The sequence below is a fragment of the Tenrec ecaudatus genome, chromosome 16, assembly GCF_050624435.1.
Source record: "Tenrec ecaudatus isolate mTenEca1 chromosome 16, mTenEca1.hap1, whole genome shotgun sequence".
Lineage (NCBI taxonomy): Eukaryota > Metazoa > Chordata > Mammalia > Afrosoricida > Tenrecidae > Tenrec > Tenrec ecaudatus.
The window spans coordinates 25,384,226-25,402,250 of NC_134545.1; the positions used below are offsets into that span (position 1 = coordinate 25,384,226).

General features: G+C 49.3%; 1 protein-coding gene across 1 annotated transcript in view; it reads left to right on the forward strand.

The window, feature by feature from the left end:
• Positions 1 to 18,025, forward strand: part of ASCC2 (activating signal cointegrator 1 complex subunit 2) — a 42,518-nt gene that overhangs the window by 1,505 nt on the left and 22,988 nt on the right. Inside the window, exons 2-5 of the mRNA XM_075533759.1 lie at positions 6,934 to 7,031; positions 11,012 to 11,170; positions 11,514 to 11,684; positions 15,155 to 15,284. Of these exons, the coding sequence (XP_075389874.1) occupies positions 6,951 to 7,031; positions 11,012 to 11,170; positions 11,514 to 11,684; positions 15,155 to 15,284 (541 nt within the window). The 5' untranslated portion in view covers positions 6,934 to 6,950. The remainder of the gene's footprint in view (positions 1 to 6,933; positions 7,032 to 11,011; positions 11,171 to 11,513; positions 11,685 to 15,154; positions 15,285 to 18,025) is intronic.

Genomic DNA, 18,025 nt, shown 5'->3' on the forward strand with positions numbered 1-18,025 from the left:
CAGGTCCTCTTTTTTTCCCCACTCCCTCCCCACTCCCCCCTCCTTCATGAACCTTGATAATTTATAGATTATTATTTTGTCATATCTTGCCCTATCCGGCATCTCCCTTCACCCCCTTCTCTGTTGTCTGTCCCCCAGGGAGGAGGTCACATGTAGATCCTCGTAATCAGTTCCCCCTTTTCAAACCACTCACCCTCTACTCTCCGAGTATTGCCCCTCACCCCCTGCTTCTGAATATATCATCCACCCTGGATTCCCTGTGCCTCCAGCTCCTATATGCACCAGTGTACAATCTCTGCTCTATCCAGACTTGCAAGGTAGAATTTGGATCATGGTAGTTGGGGGAAAGCTGTATTCTTCATCGGTGTTACATCACACCCTGACTGACTCATCTCCTTCCCTAGACCCCTCTGTGAGGGGGTCTCCAGTGGCCGACAAATGGGCTTTGGGTCTCCACTCTGCACTTCCCCCTTCATTCACTATGATAAGATTTTTTTTTGATGATGCCTTATCCTGATCCCTTTGGCACCTCATGATCGCACAGGTTGAAGCTCTTTTTAAGTGGCCGAATCTTCCCTATCCAGCCTTATCTCTCCTCACATCCCCTCTCTGTTCTTGTGTCTGAAAACATCAAATGTCTCCATCTTCCAGGAAAACTAAACATTTCAAAAATGAGCCTTGGCTTATGCGTCCTTTTCCATGGAATGCCTTTCTTCTTCATTTTTCCTCTTGATACTTCAACACCCAGCTTATAAATTGCCTTCTCTGGGCTGGCCTCCCATATACAGTTTTCTATCTCTGTATGCACCAGTGTTAAAGATTACCTTACTACATTGCTGGACCATATCAAATGCTCAGGGTCTAAAATATACTCAGTCAATACCTGTTGAATAACCGAGGAAGCCCAAGGTGGTCGCTGTCAATTGTTATAACCTGAATAGTAACAATGACTAACCTTCGTGGAGTTATTCTTAGGTGTCAGGTACTGTATTGAACACTTGGCATTGGTTACCTCTGATAGCACCCCTCAGAACGATGCACTGTTACCACTCGCATTTTACAGATGAAGAAACCAAGCTGTAGAGAGGTTAAGAGACTATTAAGCTCACTACATGGTGGGCAAAAGTAAAGCCAGAATTTGAACTGAGGCTGCAGGACTGTACCAGAGCCTTGGTGGTGCAGTGGTTATGACTTGGGCTGCCAAGTACAAGGTCAGCCTTTTAAAACCACCAGCTGCTCCTCAGGAGAAAGACAGGGCAGTCATGGTATCAGAAACCCACAGGGCAGTTCTATCCTGTCTTAATAGGGTCGCTGTGAGTTGGAATTGACTCAGTGGCAATGAGTTTGGGACTTTTTTGGTTTTGCAGGCCTGTAGAGTCTGCCTTTTCCACCACACCAGTCTTTCCCGCATCTACCCTTATAGGCACTGGCATTCTTCTGCAGGCAGGTGCCATCTCTATGTATCTGGACATGGACTTGAGCGGTGGTTAAAGGGTGGCAAGCTCTCTCCACCTTCCCACTCTCCCTACCTTAGACACCCCCAGTGCCATTCTTTGGTAGGTATAAAATGATAGTGGTGATAGTATCAGACTCTTCAGAGGGATTAATGGCCAGGATGAATCCGAGGCTGTTTCCCAGGAAGTGGAGGCAGCCTGATCTTCACTGCAAGCTTTTCACTCATTCTAACACTGCCCTTCCCACAGCACTGTACTTCTCTGCTGGGTCCCATAATCCACTGCAGTGTCCGCACAGAACCCACAGATTGAACTTAGAGTTCAGTAGTATTTTAAGGAACAGGGCACAGCTCAGGATCAGGGTCAGGAAGCAGACAGATTGTCTTCTTTCTCCAGTGCAGGGCAGCTCTCTCAGTTCCTCTCTGCTGTGCAAGCCTCTCTCAGTTAACGTCTCTTGTCACCAGGGTATCTCTGGTTGTGCTCCTGCGTGAGAGACTGCTCGCTGCCTTCAGGTGTAGGCCCCGATGGTGAGTTTAGCGCTCTCAGTCCCCTCGAGACAGGCCTCCTCTCAGCCCCCTCAGGACAGACTCTTCTCGGCTCTGTCAGCTCTGCCGTTGGACCCCTTCCAGAGTTCTCACCAGCTACACTGCTGGCTCTCTTGTGGGACGGTCACTGTCTTCCATGTTACAGTGCTTGACCAGTGTCACAGCTTTTTTTTTTAATTAAAAGATCATGTTATTGGGGCTCTTACTGCTCTTATAGCAATTGTATCAAGCATATTTGTACATACCATCTATACTCTCTTATAAGCTGAGTTTTTCAGCACATTTTTTTTTCTTCTTTTACATTTTATTAGGGACTCCAACAACTCTTACCACAATCCATACATATACATACATCAATTGTATAAAGCACATCTATACATTCCCTGCCCCAATCATTCTCAAGGCATTTGCTCTCCACTTAAGCCCCTTGCATCAGGTCCTCTTTTTTTTTTCCCCCCCTCCCTCCCCTTTCCCCCCTCCCTCATATGCCCTTGGTAATTTATACCTCGTTATTTTGTCATATCTTGCCCTATTCGGGGTCTCCCTTCCCCCCTTCTCTGCTGTCCCTCTCCCAGGGAAGAGGTCACATGTGGCTCCTTGTAATCAGTTCCCCCTTTCCAACCCACTCACCCTCCACTTTCCCAGCATCGTCCCTCACGCCCTTGGTCCTGAAGGTATCATCCACCCTGGATTCCCTGTACCTCCAACCCTCATATGTACCAGTGTACAGCCTCTGTCCTATCCAGCCCTGCAAGGTAGAATTCGGATCATGGTAGTTGGGGGGAGGAAGCATCCAGGATCTGGGGGAAAGCTGTGTTCTTCATCGATACTACCTCACACCCTAATTAACCCATCTCCTCTCCTAAGCCCCTCTATGAGGGGATCTCCATTGGCCGACACTTGGGCCTTGGGTCTCCACTCTGCACTTCCCCCTTCATTTAATATAATATATATATACACATACATATATACATATACACATATATACACATACATACACACACTTATATCTTTTTTTTTTTTTTTGCATGATGCCTTATATCTGGTCCCTTGGGCACCTCGTGATCGCACTGGCCGGTGTGCTTCTTCCATGTGGGCTTATTTGTTTCTGAGCGAGATGGCCGCTTGTTCACCTTCAAGCCTTTAAGACCCTTTCAGCACATTTTTAATGCAGTTTCTGTGGTGAAATTAGGTGCCTCGACTGATATTCGGGTCGGCTCATACTCGAATATATATGGTATGTTGCCATCATTATTTTCTTTCTTTTTTAAAAGTCATTTTATTAGGGGCTCATGCAACTCTTATCACAATCCATACATACATCAATTGTGCAAAGCACATTAGTATATTCATGGCCCTCATCATTCTCACAGCGGTTTCTTATCACCTTTTTCGTCTTTTCTATTTTCCTTCTGCTGCTGCTGCTGATGTCTCAAACCTCTGGGGTTGCAACTTATAGATGTAATTCTTGGTTCACTCCATGGCACCTCCCCTCCCATTAAGAGGGCCACTAACTGTAGACTGCAGGCACTTCATTTGCATTAGAGGCAATAACTCAGGTCATCTTTGCATTTCATTCAAAGGGCCGCCTGCAATCCAAGGCCTCTTGGTAGAACGTATCAAACCATCCTTGTTTTAGTTGTTTTACTCTGGAAATGTCAGTCGACCCAGACCAAAATAACAAATTCTCTGGAGTAGAAAATTAGACGGAAAGTAACTTCCTTGTTGCTTAAGGGGAAAATCTCGCCAATTGTTTTCCCAAAGAACCCAGGTAAAGTTCTACTTAAAGCAGTGGTTCTCAATCTGTGGGTTGTGACCCTTTTGGGGGGGTCAAAAGACCCTTTGACAGGGGTCACCTGATTCATAAAAGTAGCAAAGTTACAGTTATGAAGTAGCAACAAAAATAATTGTTTAAATCATTTTTTTAGGGGCTCATACAACTCTTATCACAATCCATCCATTGTGTCAAGCATAGTTGTACATTTGTTGCCATCATCCTCAAAACATTTGCTTTCTGCTTGAGCCCTTGGTATTAGCTCCTCATATTTTTCCCTCCCTCTCCTCCCCCCAAAAGTAATTTTTTAAAACATTTCATTAGAGACTCATACAACTCTTATCACAATGCATATATACATCTATTGTGTAACGCACATCTGTACATTCTTTGCCCTCATCATTTTCAAAGCATTTGCTCTCCACTTAGCCCTTTGCATCAGGTCCTCCAAAAGTAATTTTATGGTTGGGGGTCACCACAACATGAGGAACTGTAGTAAAGGGTTGCAGCATTAGGGCGGTTGAGAACCACTGCCTTAAAGGAACGGATTCCCCTCTCACAAGTGAGCCTGGAAAGAGCTGGCCTGTGAAGCATTTAGACCACTCTGCAGTGGTTTCTGACCTATGAGTTGTCCGGTGTGTCTGGGCATTAAGAAGTACTTGGAGTTTGTTCAGCACAGGAACTCCAGGTGCCAAGGCAGGAGAGCTGAACTTCAGTTTCTACTTGGCCACTAATGTATTTGCCTTGAACAAATCAGGGCCCCGCTTTGAACATCGATGCGTAATGACTCTTGCTCTTAACAAGGTGATTGTGAGAGGCTCATTAGACAGTAATGTGATTAGAAGCTCGGCGTGCCCGGAAGAGGGCATCACCTATGCTCTGCCAAGTTGAAAAATGAACCTCAAACTAGACCTCTGGCACTACTCTGCCTTGTGATTCTTTTTTCTTTCGTTAAAGGTGAAAGTGGACAGCTTTACTGTGGTTGATCAAGCAAGGAGCACGCTAGGAATAGAATCACCAAAGCAAGCCCCAGAAAAAAGGGGGGGGTGTTACAGTTTTATACATGTACACCAAGAAGTAAATTGAGGGGATTGTAATTAAGTAAGCAAGTGCACAGAAATGATCATGAATATGCATAGGGCGGGTGATGCATCTTGACAGGATATAGCTGTTAGAGCTCCTTGATTTCAAATGTCTTTCGAGTAGGTCTGGTGACATCTGAGTATGCCTAATGGATCCCAGGTGACCTGAGGTTGTGTCCCTCCTTTCTGCACACGCTCGGCGTGCCGGGTCTGTACCTTGTGAATCTTACTCCTGCTTCTTCCTGAGTGCAGGGACTGGGCATCTGAGCCAGTGGGGTCCCACAGCTGGAATCGGCCTCCAAGATGAAACAGAATAGGCTTCTTTTTACATCCTGGTGAAGCAGGGGCTCTTCCTGGTGCATGGTTCTGTGTGTACCAAGTTCCTTTCCTCCTCCTTGTCTTGCTCTTCATGTTTCCTTGACTTGGGCTACCTTCCCTGTCCATTTCTCCTCTAGCCACTCCCCTTTGTCAGGACTCAATGCAGGCTGCTCTCTAGAAATCTGCAACTATCGCCCATAAGCTAGACTGGCCTAGAGGCCGCCTACAGAATGCCTTAGAGCCAGCCTGCATCACCACTGCTCTCCAAGAGACCTTGGGGAGTCTCTCAGCCTCTCTGAGCTGCTGCTTTCCACTCGGGAAATTGGGGCTCAAAATAGGCCCAACCTCAGTGTTGTTAGCATTATTGGGTATCCAGTGGGTTGAACTATCGGAAGTACATTCGGGTGAGAAAAGCGCTTGGTGGACCTAGCTCAGAAGGCTATTGCTGCTGCTGCTGCAGTTTCCGTTGTTAACATGATTACTGCTTCTGCTGCTGTTGACCTTGAGCTCTCCCCCAGGCAGAGACTCTGCCTGGTCAGGCTGCGTTATGAGACCCGCACCCATACCTGGAAGGAGCTGTCTGCGAGTGTTTGGGAGGTAGCAGTTTCCTGAGACCACCCTCACACGTTTCTTATGCTGTCATCAAGAGTGTGCCGGACTTCATGGCGTGTCATTGGTTGTGTTGTTAGGTGCCGTTTAGTTGGTCCTGAGTCACAGCCACCCAGGGTACAAGAGAAGGAAACGCCGCCCTCCTGGTGCTGGGCCTCCCTCACAACTGTTCTCATGTTTCAGCCCTTTGTGGCGGCCACTGTGGCCACCCGTCTCATCGAAAGCCTTTCTTTCTCGTTGTCACGGACCCTCCCTCCACCTTACCAAGCATGATGTCCTTCTGGTCAGTTCTGTGACTTACCAGCCTGCACGTCCCTCTTAAGGGTCTGGATGGCACTGTGTCAGGTGTGTTGGGCAGGAAGGCAGACACCCGAGGCCTGTCACTCGGGCTCAGGAGGAAGGAAGTTGCCTTGGCTAGTTTCTGCGAATTCTCTCTTCCTCCTGGGTACACGCTGTTGGCAAATGGGACTCATAGCCCCTTCCCCTTCTGTGAACCTGAACATTCTCTGCAGGTGGGAAAAGGCCCATATCACCAAGCCTCGGATGACTAGAAATCTGGCGAGAATTGGGAGAATGCCCTCATATAAATGTGATCGTCAGACATTCAGTGAGACCCTCTCGGTGCCATACCCATGCTGATCACAGGCGAGGCAGTGGCAGGAGGAGCGCCTTGGGCCCTGCCTTCACTAAGCCACAGAGCCATCTCACACACACACAAATCTAGGAACCCTGAGGTAGCACTGAGGTTAAAATGCTTGACTGCTGATCAGAAAGTCAGCCGTTCAAACCCACCAGTGCCTCTACAGCAGAAAGACGTGGTAGTCTGCTTCCATAAAGATTTACAGCCGGGGAACTATGGGGCAGTTCTTCCTTGTCCTACAGGATGGCTGTGAGTCAGAGGCAGTGGGTTTGGGTGCGAGTTGCGGCACTTCTCCAGGGAAGAGAGTCTATCAGAAGTCTCCTGGATGTGCACTGTTCTAGGCAGAAAAGATGGTTTCAGTGTGACTTGCTAGGTGCACACTGGAGGCTCAAGTGCGCAGTCACAAAGGTCTGAGGTGGATATTTCTGGGCTGAGGGAGCAGCTCCAAGCAGGTCCCTGCCCTTGAGGGCCCGGGTGCCTGCTCTCTTCTTCTCATCCATATTCCTTTCAGGAGGGTCACGCAGCACCATGCCAGCTCTGCCCCTGGACGAACTCCAAATCACCCACAAGGACCCGAAGACAGGCAAGCTGACGACTTCACCAGCCCTGGTGAGCAGTGCCTTGAGGCTTTTCAGCCCGACACTATCCTGCTTGCATCTCAGAAACCCCAAATAAATTCCTTCTGCATGTGTTCTGAAAATGACCCCCGGGCCAGGGCTGGTCATTCAGTAGCTGGGCCCCCATAGGCTCTTGCAGGCCCAGTGTGGCAGTTTCATTCTGACAAGCCGCTGGAATTGAGCTGTGTTTCCCATGTACCCTGCCCACACCTTCCCCTCAAAGCATTTCCCTTTGACTCAGAGGCTGAGGGCAGCTCGGGTTCAGGTTGAGCTGGCCTGGAAATGGATCTGGCCCAAAGCAAGATGGGGATTTGACCCTGGGAGAAAGACTCAGGCTTCAGAACCTTTAAGCTGCCATCTACCCTTTGGTGGGAACACTGATTGTGGAGCGCAGGGCTGTCTTTTATCTCAATGGGATAAGAAGCCCACAGACAGAGACCTGGGAGGGCTGTGAGGCTGAAAAACAAGGAGGCTGTGAGAATGCTGATTGCCAGGGGTGGGGAGATTAGAGCCGTGGAGAGGTGCCAGGCTGCTGACGGAGTCCCCATATTCACTTGTTCTTTTCCCAAGGAGCTGAGCTGACCTGGACAAGGTGGGAGGGAATATATTTGCTGGGGGCTTGAGTAAAGTCGTGGGAAACTGGAGCTTGGTGTTTTATTTCCTGCCTTCTGATGGCTTCTTATTACCTCCTAAATAGTGGCTAATAATAGGACCTCCCATTTATAGAGCACTCGCTGTGTGCCAAGGTGTTCGGAACACTTCACCTGGGATTATCTCTCTTAAGCTGCACCACAACCCTGTAAGGAGGGGCTTTGATTTTGCAGATGAGGAAACCAAGGAGTGGAGAGATTGTGTTCAAGGCCACAGGATTAGACAAATTGGGAAGGATGAGAACCACGAGTCACTTGGGGTGGGAGCAGGGTAACAGTTAAAGAGCACGGGCTTTCTTTTAGTGTCACGCGTGTTTGGCTGTGTGACTTTAAACTAGGTTCGTAACCTCACTAAGGTCCAGGATCCACAAAGGGGCTGGAGCGCTGACCAGGCTTAAGGGAGACATCAGTGAACCGGCCATGTGCCTAGAGCAGCTATGGTGGTGATGATAGCAGTGACAGCGACAGAAATCTGGACGGGGGTAGGACGAGGGACCAGCGGATGGAGCCAGCTGCCCAGTTGAGAGGGGCCTTGTTAGCCACTCCCAAGAGGCCATGTCCTTAGGTGGGCACCAACTCTCCATTTTTCCCTCTGTCTTGGTTCTGGGTAAAGGGATCTCTCGGCAGGCCACAGCCACCACACTAGTGTTTAGCAGCCACTTTACTGAGTGCGCACAGCAACATCGTGAAGAGTGGATTCTCGAAGAAGACCAGACTGTCAACAGTGGGGCCTTTGGGGAGCAGTGAAAACAACCTCTTAGCAAAGTTAATAGGAGAGGAATCCGATGGGCAGAGAATGTTCAGAAAGGCCCCTGGAGCAGGCAGGATCTTACCCGGGCCTGGAGTGTGGCATGGGACTTGAGTCGAAGCAAAGACGCTGCTGGACCCTGCTTCCGTCCTCTGTGTAGCCCACACACGTGTATGGAACGTCTGCTGGGAGAGGCCTTGGGGATGCTGCTGAGCAAAGCTCAGACTGCCTCTGGAGCAGCACAGCTAGTGGGGGCTAGAGCTGAGAAGGCAGGTCCCCTTTCTAATAGGACGATTGAGGTCTAATGGAAGGACGATAGGCCTGACAATCAAAGTATACAATTTGCTAGGCTTTTCCCTATATACACACCCGTGAAACCACTGCCGTAATCAAGAGAACATCTATTTACACACACACACACCACTTCCCCTGCCCCTACCCCCCACCCCGCCTAAATATGCCTTTCTGTCTGGGTATGATCCATGATCCATCCTCCCCTCTCTCCCTGCCCCTAGCAGTAACTGATCTGAAAGCCATGCCTTTTATGAGCCTTCTTTGAGTGCCGCAGTTGGGTGAGCACAGAGTGAACCTGAAAACCAGTGTGGAGTGGGAGTCAGGGCAGCTTCCTGGAGGAGGTGAGATCAGAAGTGGGCTCTAAAGAACAGGGAGGCCAGGGCGGCATGTAGGTCATTTAGTAGGTCTGCCAGGCAAGCTTTGGTTCAAATCCTGCCTGGGGGCTTCCCTGTGACCTGAACCTCGCTGAGTTTTCATTTCCTCAGTAAAATGGGGAAAGCACTCTCCCTTCTACAGGGTTGCTCTAAATTAAAGAATAAAACAAACAAACAAACAAGGCGCTAGGCCTGTGGGACATGCCTGCTTGGCTGCTGGCACAGGACAGGTCCTGGATAAGTGGTGGCTTTTGTTCTCACCACTCCAGTATTTTCTCCCTCCAAATCCATCGCCCCTGCCCGGTGCAGCCTGTGCTGTTGTTATCTGGCCAAGCCCAGTTGATATCCCTCCATAAAAATGTCACTGCTTCCCAATAAAAATGTTTGAAAAAATATATATATATATATAAACAAAAGAGACCTGGGGGGGGGGGGAAATGTCACTACTTCTTATCTGAAATCTTCATCCTCCAAAGCCCAGCCGAGGTGCTGCCCACGCAGGGCCATTGTCTCTGGCCTCTAGTGAAATCCTGTCTGCACACTGTGGCCCTCTGCCAGGCTTTGCAGGAGCTGTCTGTGCTGACTTGGCGGTTCTGGCGGCATCTTGCTGCTGGAGAGGGCTCTGCCAACATCTGGAGGTTTTCTTTCTGTGCCCAGGCACCGGGCACAGCAGGGCCCCCAGCAGGCAGGGCTAGCAGCATTGCAGGGAAGCAAGCATCTGTGTCGGGGCCCAGAGGGTGAGGAGAAGCCGGCCGAGAGGTGAAGTGTGCGCAGATTGGGGCTGGCGGCGAGCTTGAACGCTACGGAGGGGTAGCTCCAGACCGTGGTCTTCCACTCGTTGCACAGTGCAGGTCTCTATTCGAAAAGATTTGTGCTTGGCACCCGCACGGTATGAAACCTGCTGTGGTTTGAAAACGCTTGCAGTGGGCAGTAGAGGCATAAGTGGTTCTTGAGACAGTGAGAGGTGGCGTTCCTGTGCCCCTTGAGTGGACAGACCTGCAAGTGGGTGAATGGTGATAACAGCAGAGACGTCACTGCCCGCTTCCCCCTTAGAAAGCAGCCCTATGTAGTCGGAGGAGAAAACGGAGCCTCTACCTCCAAGTAGGGTTTGTCATGGCCAGGTAGGGGACGGAAGAGAACTTGTGATCCTAAGCTGAAGAGACCTTCAGAGACCAGATTCGAATCTGTTAAGAAACTTGTCAGAGCTGCTTCTCTGCTTTGAAAAAGGGTTGGCATGCACACCGGCATACGTAGGGCACGGGAGCATGCGTATAAGAAGGAAAAACGCAGACCGGCAAATGTTTTCTGTACGTGTGTTTCCATATAACGAGCCTGAGGCCTGTGAGCGCCCACTGTGGGCCCAGGGACTCACCGTCATCTGTCTGCGTTTTTGAAAGAAAAGATGCTTCCTGGTATCACTGAGAATGAATTTTAAAAGCAAGACCTGCTCAGCGTTGAAAAACGGGAGGGTATCTTCAAGCCGTGATCCCACCTCCCCATGATAGCCACTGCTGTTTCTCGGGCCGTGTCGTTTCCCACCCCAACCCCCACCCAGACGGTTTTTAAAATCACCACCATTGTGGGAATGTGTTAAATACTTACGCTTAGAACAAACTAGCCAACCAATCTCATGTTAAGTAGGGCATTCCGCACCGGCTTTTTCTTCCTGTAACCTCTCTCTGCCTCGTTAAATATTTTTCAGAGCCTTGCCTTCCGATCACCACCTGGTGGTCCCTGGCTGCAGCCCGGCCGCCTCTGTGGTTAGAAACACTTGGTTCTTTATGTTTCAAAGCTCCCTGGCGGGTCACCGGTTGGAACAGCCCAAGCGTTGTCCCTGCTGTGGGTTGGCAAAGGGGCCTCGCTGACTAACCTCGGCCACGTTGACTTGTGGTTTTTGGATCGGCAGCACTCCTCGCGGAAGGCGGACCGCTACTTTGTGTCGTACAAACCGCCCCCTAAAGACAACATCCCCGCCCTGGTGGAGGAGTACCTGGAACGTGCTGCCTTCGTAGCCGCTGACCTCGACTGGCTCTTGGCCTTGCCTCACGATAAATTCTGGTGCCAGGTAACATTCTCTCAAAATGAATCCTGAGACAAGGCTTTGCATGACTTGCCCTTGTTTGGTTGCTATTGTTGGGCTTTTCTGTCTGCGTACACTGTATTCTTTACAGCACATTGTGGTTTGGATTGCTCTGTCTCATGTCACAACCTTAGTGATGTGTATACAGCGCCTTCCCAAGCATCATTTATAGAACCTTAGGGTTAGCCCTCGGCTCATTCACAGCTCCCCGGTCCCTGGGGGTTGGTGTGTTTGCAGTGGACCGGGGCTGGTGTGCCCCGGTCCAGCCCGCTTGCAAACCCTCCTGCCTCCGTGAGAGAAACGCTCACTCGCCTGTCTCCTGCCATAGGTCATTTTTGACGAGACCCTGGAGAAGTGCCTGGACTCCTACCTACGCTATGTCCCCCGGAAATTCGACGAGGGGGTGGCCCCAGCTCCAGAGGTGGTTGACATGCAGAAGCGCCTCCATCGAAGTGTTTTTCTCACCTTCCTCCGCATGTCCACTCACAAGGAGTCCAAAGTAAGCCCCTGGTCCCATGACAGGTCGCCACCTGACACCCAGCACCTCTGCCAGACTGCCCCCTGGGAATGAGGCTGGGACAGCATCGGGTTTCCTCTTTGTCTCCCCGCAGCCTTTATTCCCACCTGCGGGACAGAATCTGTGCCGCTGCCCTTGTCCTCTCTCCCCTGGCCACTGCGAGCTGCCCACTGTTTTCTTCAGTGGGAGCCCAGGGCTCTTTGCCAGCTGACGCGTGACTGCGCCTCTGCTCGTGCGTCAGAGTGGAAACATTGATGCTGAGCGTTTAAAGGAACCTGCATGCGCTTTTGAAAGGGCGACTGTCTTCCTCATTTTGAAAAACAGAACAGTGTTGTCTCTGAGCGGTTCCAATTTTGCAGAAAGATGTGCGGTTGACAGTGAGGCTCAAGCCATAAAATCCCCTCCCCACGGAAAAATAACCACTGGGCAGGGGCACGTTCCTTCAAGGGTTATTTCCACCCCCCAACTTTGATTGTGTGGGTCGTGATTTCAAAAGCAGGATTTTTTAAAAAGTACAGGCAGTCTCTCGCTTTGAGGCGATTGGATCAACCCCGACTGCGACTGGAGACAAAATCTTCATCGTCACCTTCCACTTGTTGCACGTGCAGTTTTTAGATCAATGAAACGGGTTTGCACTTTCTCCTAAAAAATGAAACCCAGAATCCAAACTCACCGCTGTGGGGTCAAGCTCAGCCTCTAGAACTTCTGGACCTGTCGCAGAAGGCTTCCCAGCGGGCGGTCCCAGCTCTTTCAGGCAGAGAGGCTGGTCGGTTCAAACCACTGCCTTCCGGTTGGCAGCCGAGTGCTTTACCCACTGTATGCCCAGGGCTCCTCCTGTGCACTACGACGCGGCTGAGTGAGGGCGAGGTACCTCACCCACCTCACCCACACGCTCCACTTAGGACTCAAGAGCCGTCTCATTCACAGCCCGGGATTGGCTGTCTTTGCCTGTGGAGAATACACAATAGCAAAATACACATAGCAAAGCATGTAGCAGGTCATGTACCAAGTGAGCCATGTATTTCTACATGCTCCTTTCAGGGACACCAATTACATTGCCCGAGCTGTGCTGGCTTTCCTGGGCTCCTGTTCTGAGTTGTTCTGCCCCATTAACATAACCCGATTTGCCCCCTAAGGTTCCTCTCTGACCGGTCCAGTTAGCGCTGTCATGATGAGCCTGTATACCCAGTGCCATCGAGTTGATTCCAGTCCCATGAGACAGAGTTGAACTGCCCCTCTGGGTATGTCTGAGGCTGCCAGTATGCAGGGGAGCAGAAAGCTTCAGTTTTCTCTCTAGACGCAGCTGGTGCATTTGAATGTTGTGGTTAGTAGCCCAGCGTCTCACCCATGAAGCCACCAGGGCTGCTTTTTGGTCCTATATAGATGGTTCTTTTGTTAAATTATTTTTATTTTTTCATTTTATCTGGAGCTCTTACAGATACCATAACATTCAATCACATCAAGCGGTATTATACAATTTTTTTTTAATTCTGTGATATCAGCTCCCCTTTATCCCCCTCCTTCCTTACCCTTCCCCATGGAGCCCCCTTTTTTATTTTTTGCTGCATCTTACATCATCCAGTATATCCATTTACATAAAATTCTGTTGCTCTCTCCCCTCAAGTCCCCTCAGTCATCAGTTATACAGTCATCAGTGCTGTCAGCTGCTCCTCCCCTTCCCGCTCCCTCAGGGAGCCATTACTCCTGGTACTGTTTCTGAAGGGTTATCTACCTTGACTTTTAGGTATGGAAAGATCTCAATTATACAAATTAATATGCTGTGTCTGATGGATTAATGAGATAAAACAAATAAAAACCATAATGGCAAGGGGAGGAAATATTAAAGAACTAGCGGATATTTATGTGCTTCATCAGTGCTGTGCCGCACCTGTAGGTGGTTCTTTAAAGAGCACAGTGTCCAAAGCAGACATTTAAAAACTAAAGGTGGATGAAGGGAAACAATGGACAGTGTAAGACGCAAAAGAACAATAATAATATCTCATTGATCAAGGTTTCACAGGGGTGGGAGGTAGGGGAGCGGGTAAAAGAGCTGATTAGTAGGGCTCAAGTAGAAAGAAATTGTTTTGGAAATGTTGATGGCAACATATGTACAAATGTGCTGTATACCATTGAATGATGGATTGTTATAAGATTTTTAAGAGCCCCCAATAAAATGATTTTTTAAAATGAATATATAAAGAACCATGGATTTATACTAAAAAGATTTTTCAAATAAAAAAAAGAAAATAGTTTAATTGTTTGGTTTTTAAAAGATTTCAGGGAGTCATCCAGCCAAGTCCCCTTGGCTCCAGAAAGTCTGGGGTCTGAGAATGTGAAATTTCCTCCTCTATTTTTCCCCCTTTGATCAGGATTCTTCCATAAGGCGTGTGATCAGATTGTTGGGGAATGGTAGCCGCAGCACAATGGTTCGACTGGGCCAAGGACTAGTTGTTGACGGAGGCAGTTCTGTACACGTGCCATGCCCTCCCAGTCCCCATTCTTCTTCACCTCTCACTGCACACAGAAACCTGGCTTTTATTTTTTAACCTTGAATAAATATTTTTTAGAGCAATTTAAGCTTCACAGTAAAATGGAGTAGAAAGTACCAAGACTCCTCTGTGACAGTTTGTGGTTAGCTTTGATTTAGGTATTGCTGCTTTTTTTTTTCTCATTAAATCCTTGTATTGTTGGCTCGTACAACTCATCACCACCCATACATTCATCCAGTGTGTCAAGCACATTTGTTCATATGTTGCCATCATCATTTTCAAAGCATTTTCTTTCTACTTGAGCCCTTGGTATCATCAGCTCCTCATTTTCCCCTCCCTCTTCCCATCCCTCCCTCATGAACCCTTGATAAGTTATAGATTCTTATTTTCATATCATACATCGTCCTCTGTCACCCTTCACCCACTTTTCTGTTGTTTGTCCCCCTGGGAGGGGCTTATATGTTGATCCTTGTGATCTATCCTCTCTTCCCCTCCTGGTATCTCTATTCTCATTGTTGGATTCCCTGTGTTGATGCTTGTTCTAATGAAACATTGCTTCCGTATGGAAATCTTTAATAAGCATACACAGAACTATAAGGAACCAATGAGCCCCCAGATGCCCGTGACTGAACTTGACCAATTCCATTATTCTGCGAATCATGTTTCATATTCCAAACACACCTTGTTCCCCACCCACCACCCAAAGTGCTTTAAAGCAATCCAGACATCATGCTAATTTACCCACAAATACTTGTGAGTGAGTCACCGCCAACTATCGTATAGTTCGTGTTTTGATTTTTTCTTAAACATGAAGATGACGGCGAATGCTGTGGGGGGCTCAGCCAGGTGGTGGCCACCGTTTACCAGCCTGGCGCCTGCTGACGGCCAGAGCTGGTTTCTCGTGTGTGTGAGGGATGCGCTCTCTGAAAGGCTCTCATCCTTCCTCTGTGCATCTTGCCGTAGGATCACTTCCTTTCCCCCTCCGCATTTGGAGAAATCCTCTACAACAACTTCCTGTTCGACATCCCAAAGATCCTGGACCTCTGCGTGCTCTTTGGGAAAGGCAACTTGTCCCTGCTCCAGAAGATGATCGGTTAGTAGGAGGGAGCCCTGGGGAGGAGGCCCAGCAGCAGCCCTGGCATGCCGAACTTGAGGTGCCAAACAAGTGCAGCTCGGTGGGTACAGGAGGGTTCGGACAGCAGTGATGTGGGAGGTGGAATGGCACTTGCAAATCCCTTAGAAAGAAGTCAGGGGACTGGAAACAAAAATGTGTCACACACACAGTCCCTGTCCTCGAGGGTCTGGGAGCCTTAGAATCAGGCCAGGTGTCCAACAGTTAAAAGAATGGGGACGCTTCGCTTACTTGGAGTGCTTCCTGGGGGCCAGTACTGTCTTAAACACTACACTAAGTTTCTCTTAACTGGCTCTTCACCATAGCTTGTACAGGCAGCTGAAATAGGCGCCTCTTCGTCCCCCTTTACAGATAAGGAAGCAGGCTCGAATGAAGAGCTCGGCTTGGGAGCAAGCACAGGGCAGGTCAGCTTGGCCGAGCTCCAGCATTCACCACCGAGGCCTGTCACTCTCACTCTTTGCCACTCCCTGCTCAGGGAGGTTGGGACTGGCATCAAATTTGTCAGAACCTGCATGGCAGGTCAGCGACCAGAGAGGGCTCTTGTGAAAGGAAGGGATTTCAGTTCCCGTCAGAAAGCAGTAAGCTAGGAGGTTCTGTCAGAAGCAGATGCTCAAGTAGACATACTGCAGCCCCAGCAGATTCCTCTTTGACTCACTGCTGGTGGCGAAGGGGCCGTGATAGAGCCGAGCTCACCTGGCCAGCCCAACCAGTTCTCCTCACTGGACACTGTAGGATAGTCCTCCAACTGCCAGCTGCCCCTGGGGGTGGCCTTGCTGACTGGTGTGCCTTTTCTGAGAAGGAAAGTCATGTTAGAAAAGTGGAGAAGAACGTAAAATACGAAGGGTCAGCAAACCAAAGGTCCACTCAGAGACGACCATCGTTCACCTTGGGTTAGCCTTTTTCCAAGTCTTTTGCGGTGTACTTAAAAAGACACACTGAGGTCACCATGTGCTTACTGCCTGCTCCTCAGGTACTCTCGCAACTTGCCAGGTTTTGACCTGTGGTCATTTTACTGTAGGCAGAAGGAATGGGGTGGGCGGGCAAAAGCAGATACGATATGTTAGAGGAGCATTTATTAGGCCACTTAGTTATATTAGGTTTCTCAGGTGGGAAATACCTCGGTTCTTGGCTTCGCAAGAGAAAGAACTCATGTCAAAGTCTGGTTTGTGATCCAAGTGAGTTTTTATAAAGGACGAAGTTTCGGGTTTTACTGTCACTGAACAGGGGCAACCTTGTGGGACTGCACACCCCTACGTGGCGGCCTGAGGTCAGAGAGACGGCAGTAACGCTGAGCAGAAGGGCGAGAAAGAAGAGGCAGGTGTCTCGCGGTCTAGGTAGTTGAGGCCTTTTGCTGGGAGACCTGGTCAAAAGTATTGGTGAACCCCATTGGCTTGGGGTTCAGCCCCACCTGGGCCTAGTTTGGGCCACCCAGCTGTGCTACCCACCTGGCTCGGCCTTGAATTGGCGCTTGCCTAGTAGTCTTTGTGGCTGGCTACAGCTCGCCTAGCTCTCCACAACAACCAGCGGTAGGGGTCCTTCAGGCATGGAGAGGGACATCCCTGTTCCTATGCTGCTGCCTAACAGAGTGGGAGGTTTGCAGGAGGAAGAGGAGACTGAGCAGTCAGACTGAGGAATGCTCCGTGCAGGGCTTCATTTCAGCTCTTGGGGGCCAGTACTGCCCTGTGCCCGGGAAGTCCTGCTCTCAAGTTCAGCTGGCTGCCTCATTCCGCGCTGTGGCCCCCTTGGCCGGAGCAGTTAATGACTCTCTTATAGCTCTGCAGTAACAGACATCTGCTGAAGGTAGTCTGCTGCACAAAACCTCTTTACTGTATTGAAACACTAAGGTTAGTCTGAACCAAACCATGGGATTTTCTTTCCTAATCATTTCATTGGGGGCTCGTACAACTCTTAGCACAATCCATCCATCCATCCATCCATCCATCCATCCATCCATCCATCCATCCATCCATTGTGTCAAGCACTTTATTTGTTTCCCTCATCATTCTCAAAACATTTGCTTTCTACTTGAGCCCTTGGTATCAGCTCCTCATTTTTATCCCCCTCCATCCCCCATTCCCTCTCCCCTCCCCCATGAGCCCTTGATAATTTATAAATTATTATTATCTCATCATATCTTACACTGTCCGACATCTCCCTTCACCCACTTCTCCACTGTCTGTCCCTCAGGGAGGAAGTTATTTGTAGATCCTTGTAATCGGTTCCTCCATTTCTCCCTCACCTTTCCTTCACCCTCCCGGTATCACCACTCTCATCACTGGTCCTGAGGAGTTCATCTGTCCTAGAGTCTCTGTGTTTCCACTTCCTATCTGTGCCAGTGTACATTCTCTGGTCCAGCTAGATTTGTAAGGTAGAATTGGGATCATGATAGTTGGGGGGAGGAAGCATTCAAGAACTAGAGGTAACTTGTATGTTTCATTGTTGCTACACTGCACCCTGATTGGCTCGTCTCCTCCCTTGCAAAGGGATGTCCAGTTGTCCACAGGTGGGCCCTGGGTCCCTACTCCCACTCATTCACAGTGCTATGACTTTTTTGGTCTTTCATGCCTGATACCTGATCCCTTTGACATCTCGTGATCTCACAGGCTGGTGTGCTTCTTCCATGTGGGCTTTGTTGTTTCTCAGTTAGATGGCCGCTTGTTTATCTTCAAGCCTATAAGACCCCAGACTTTGTCTTTTGATAG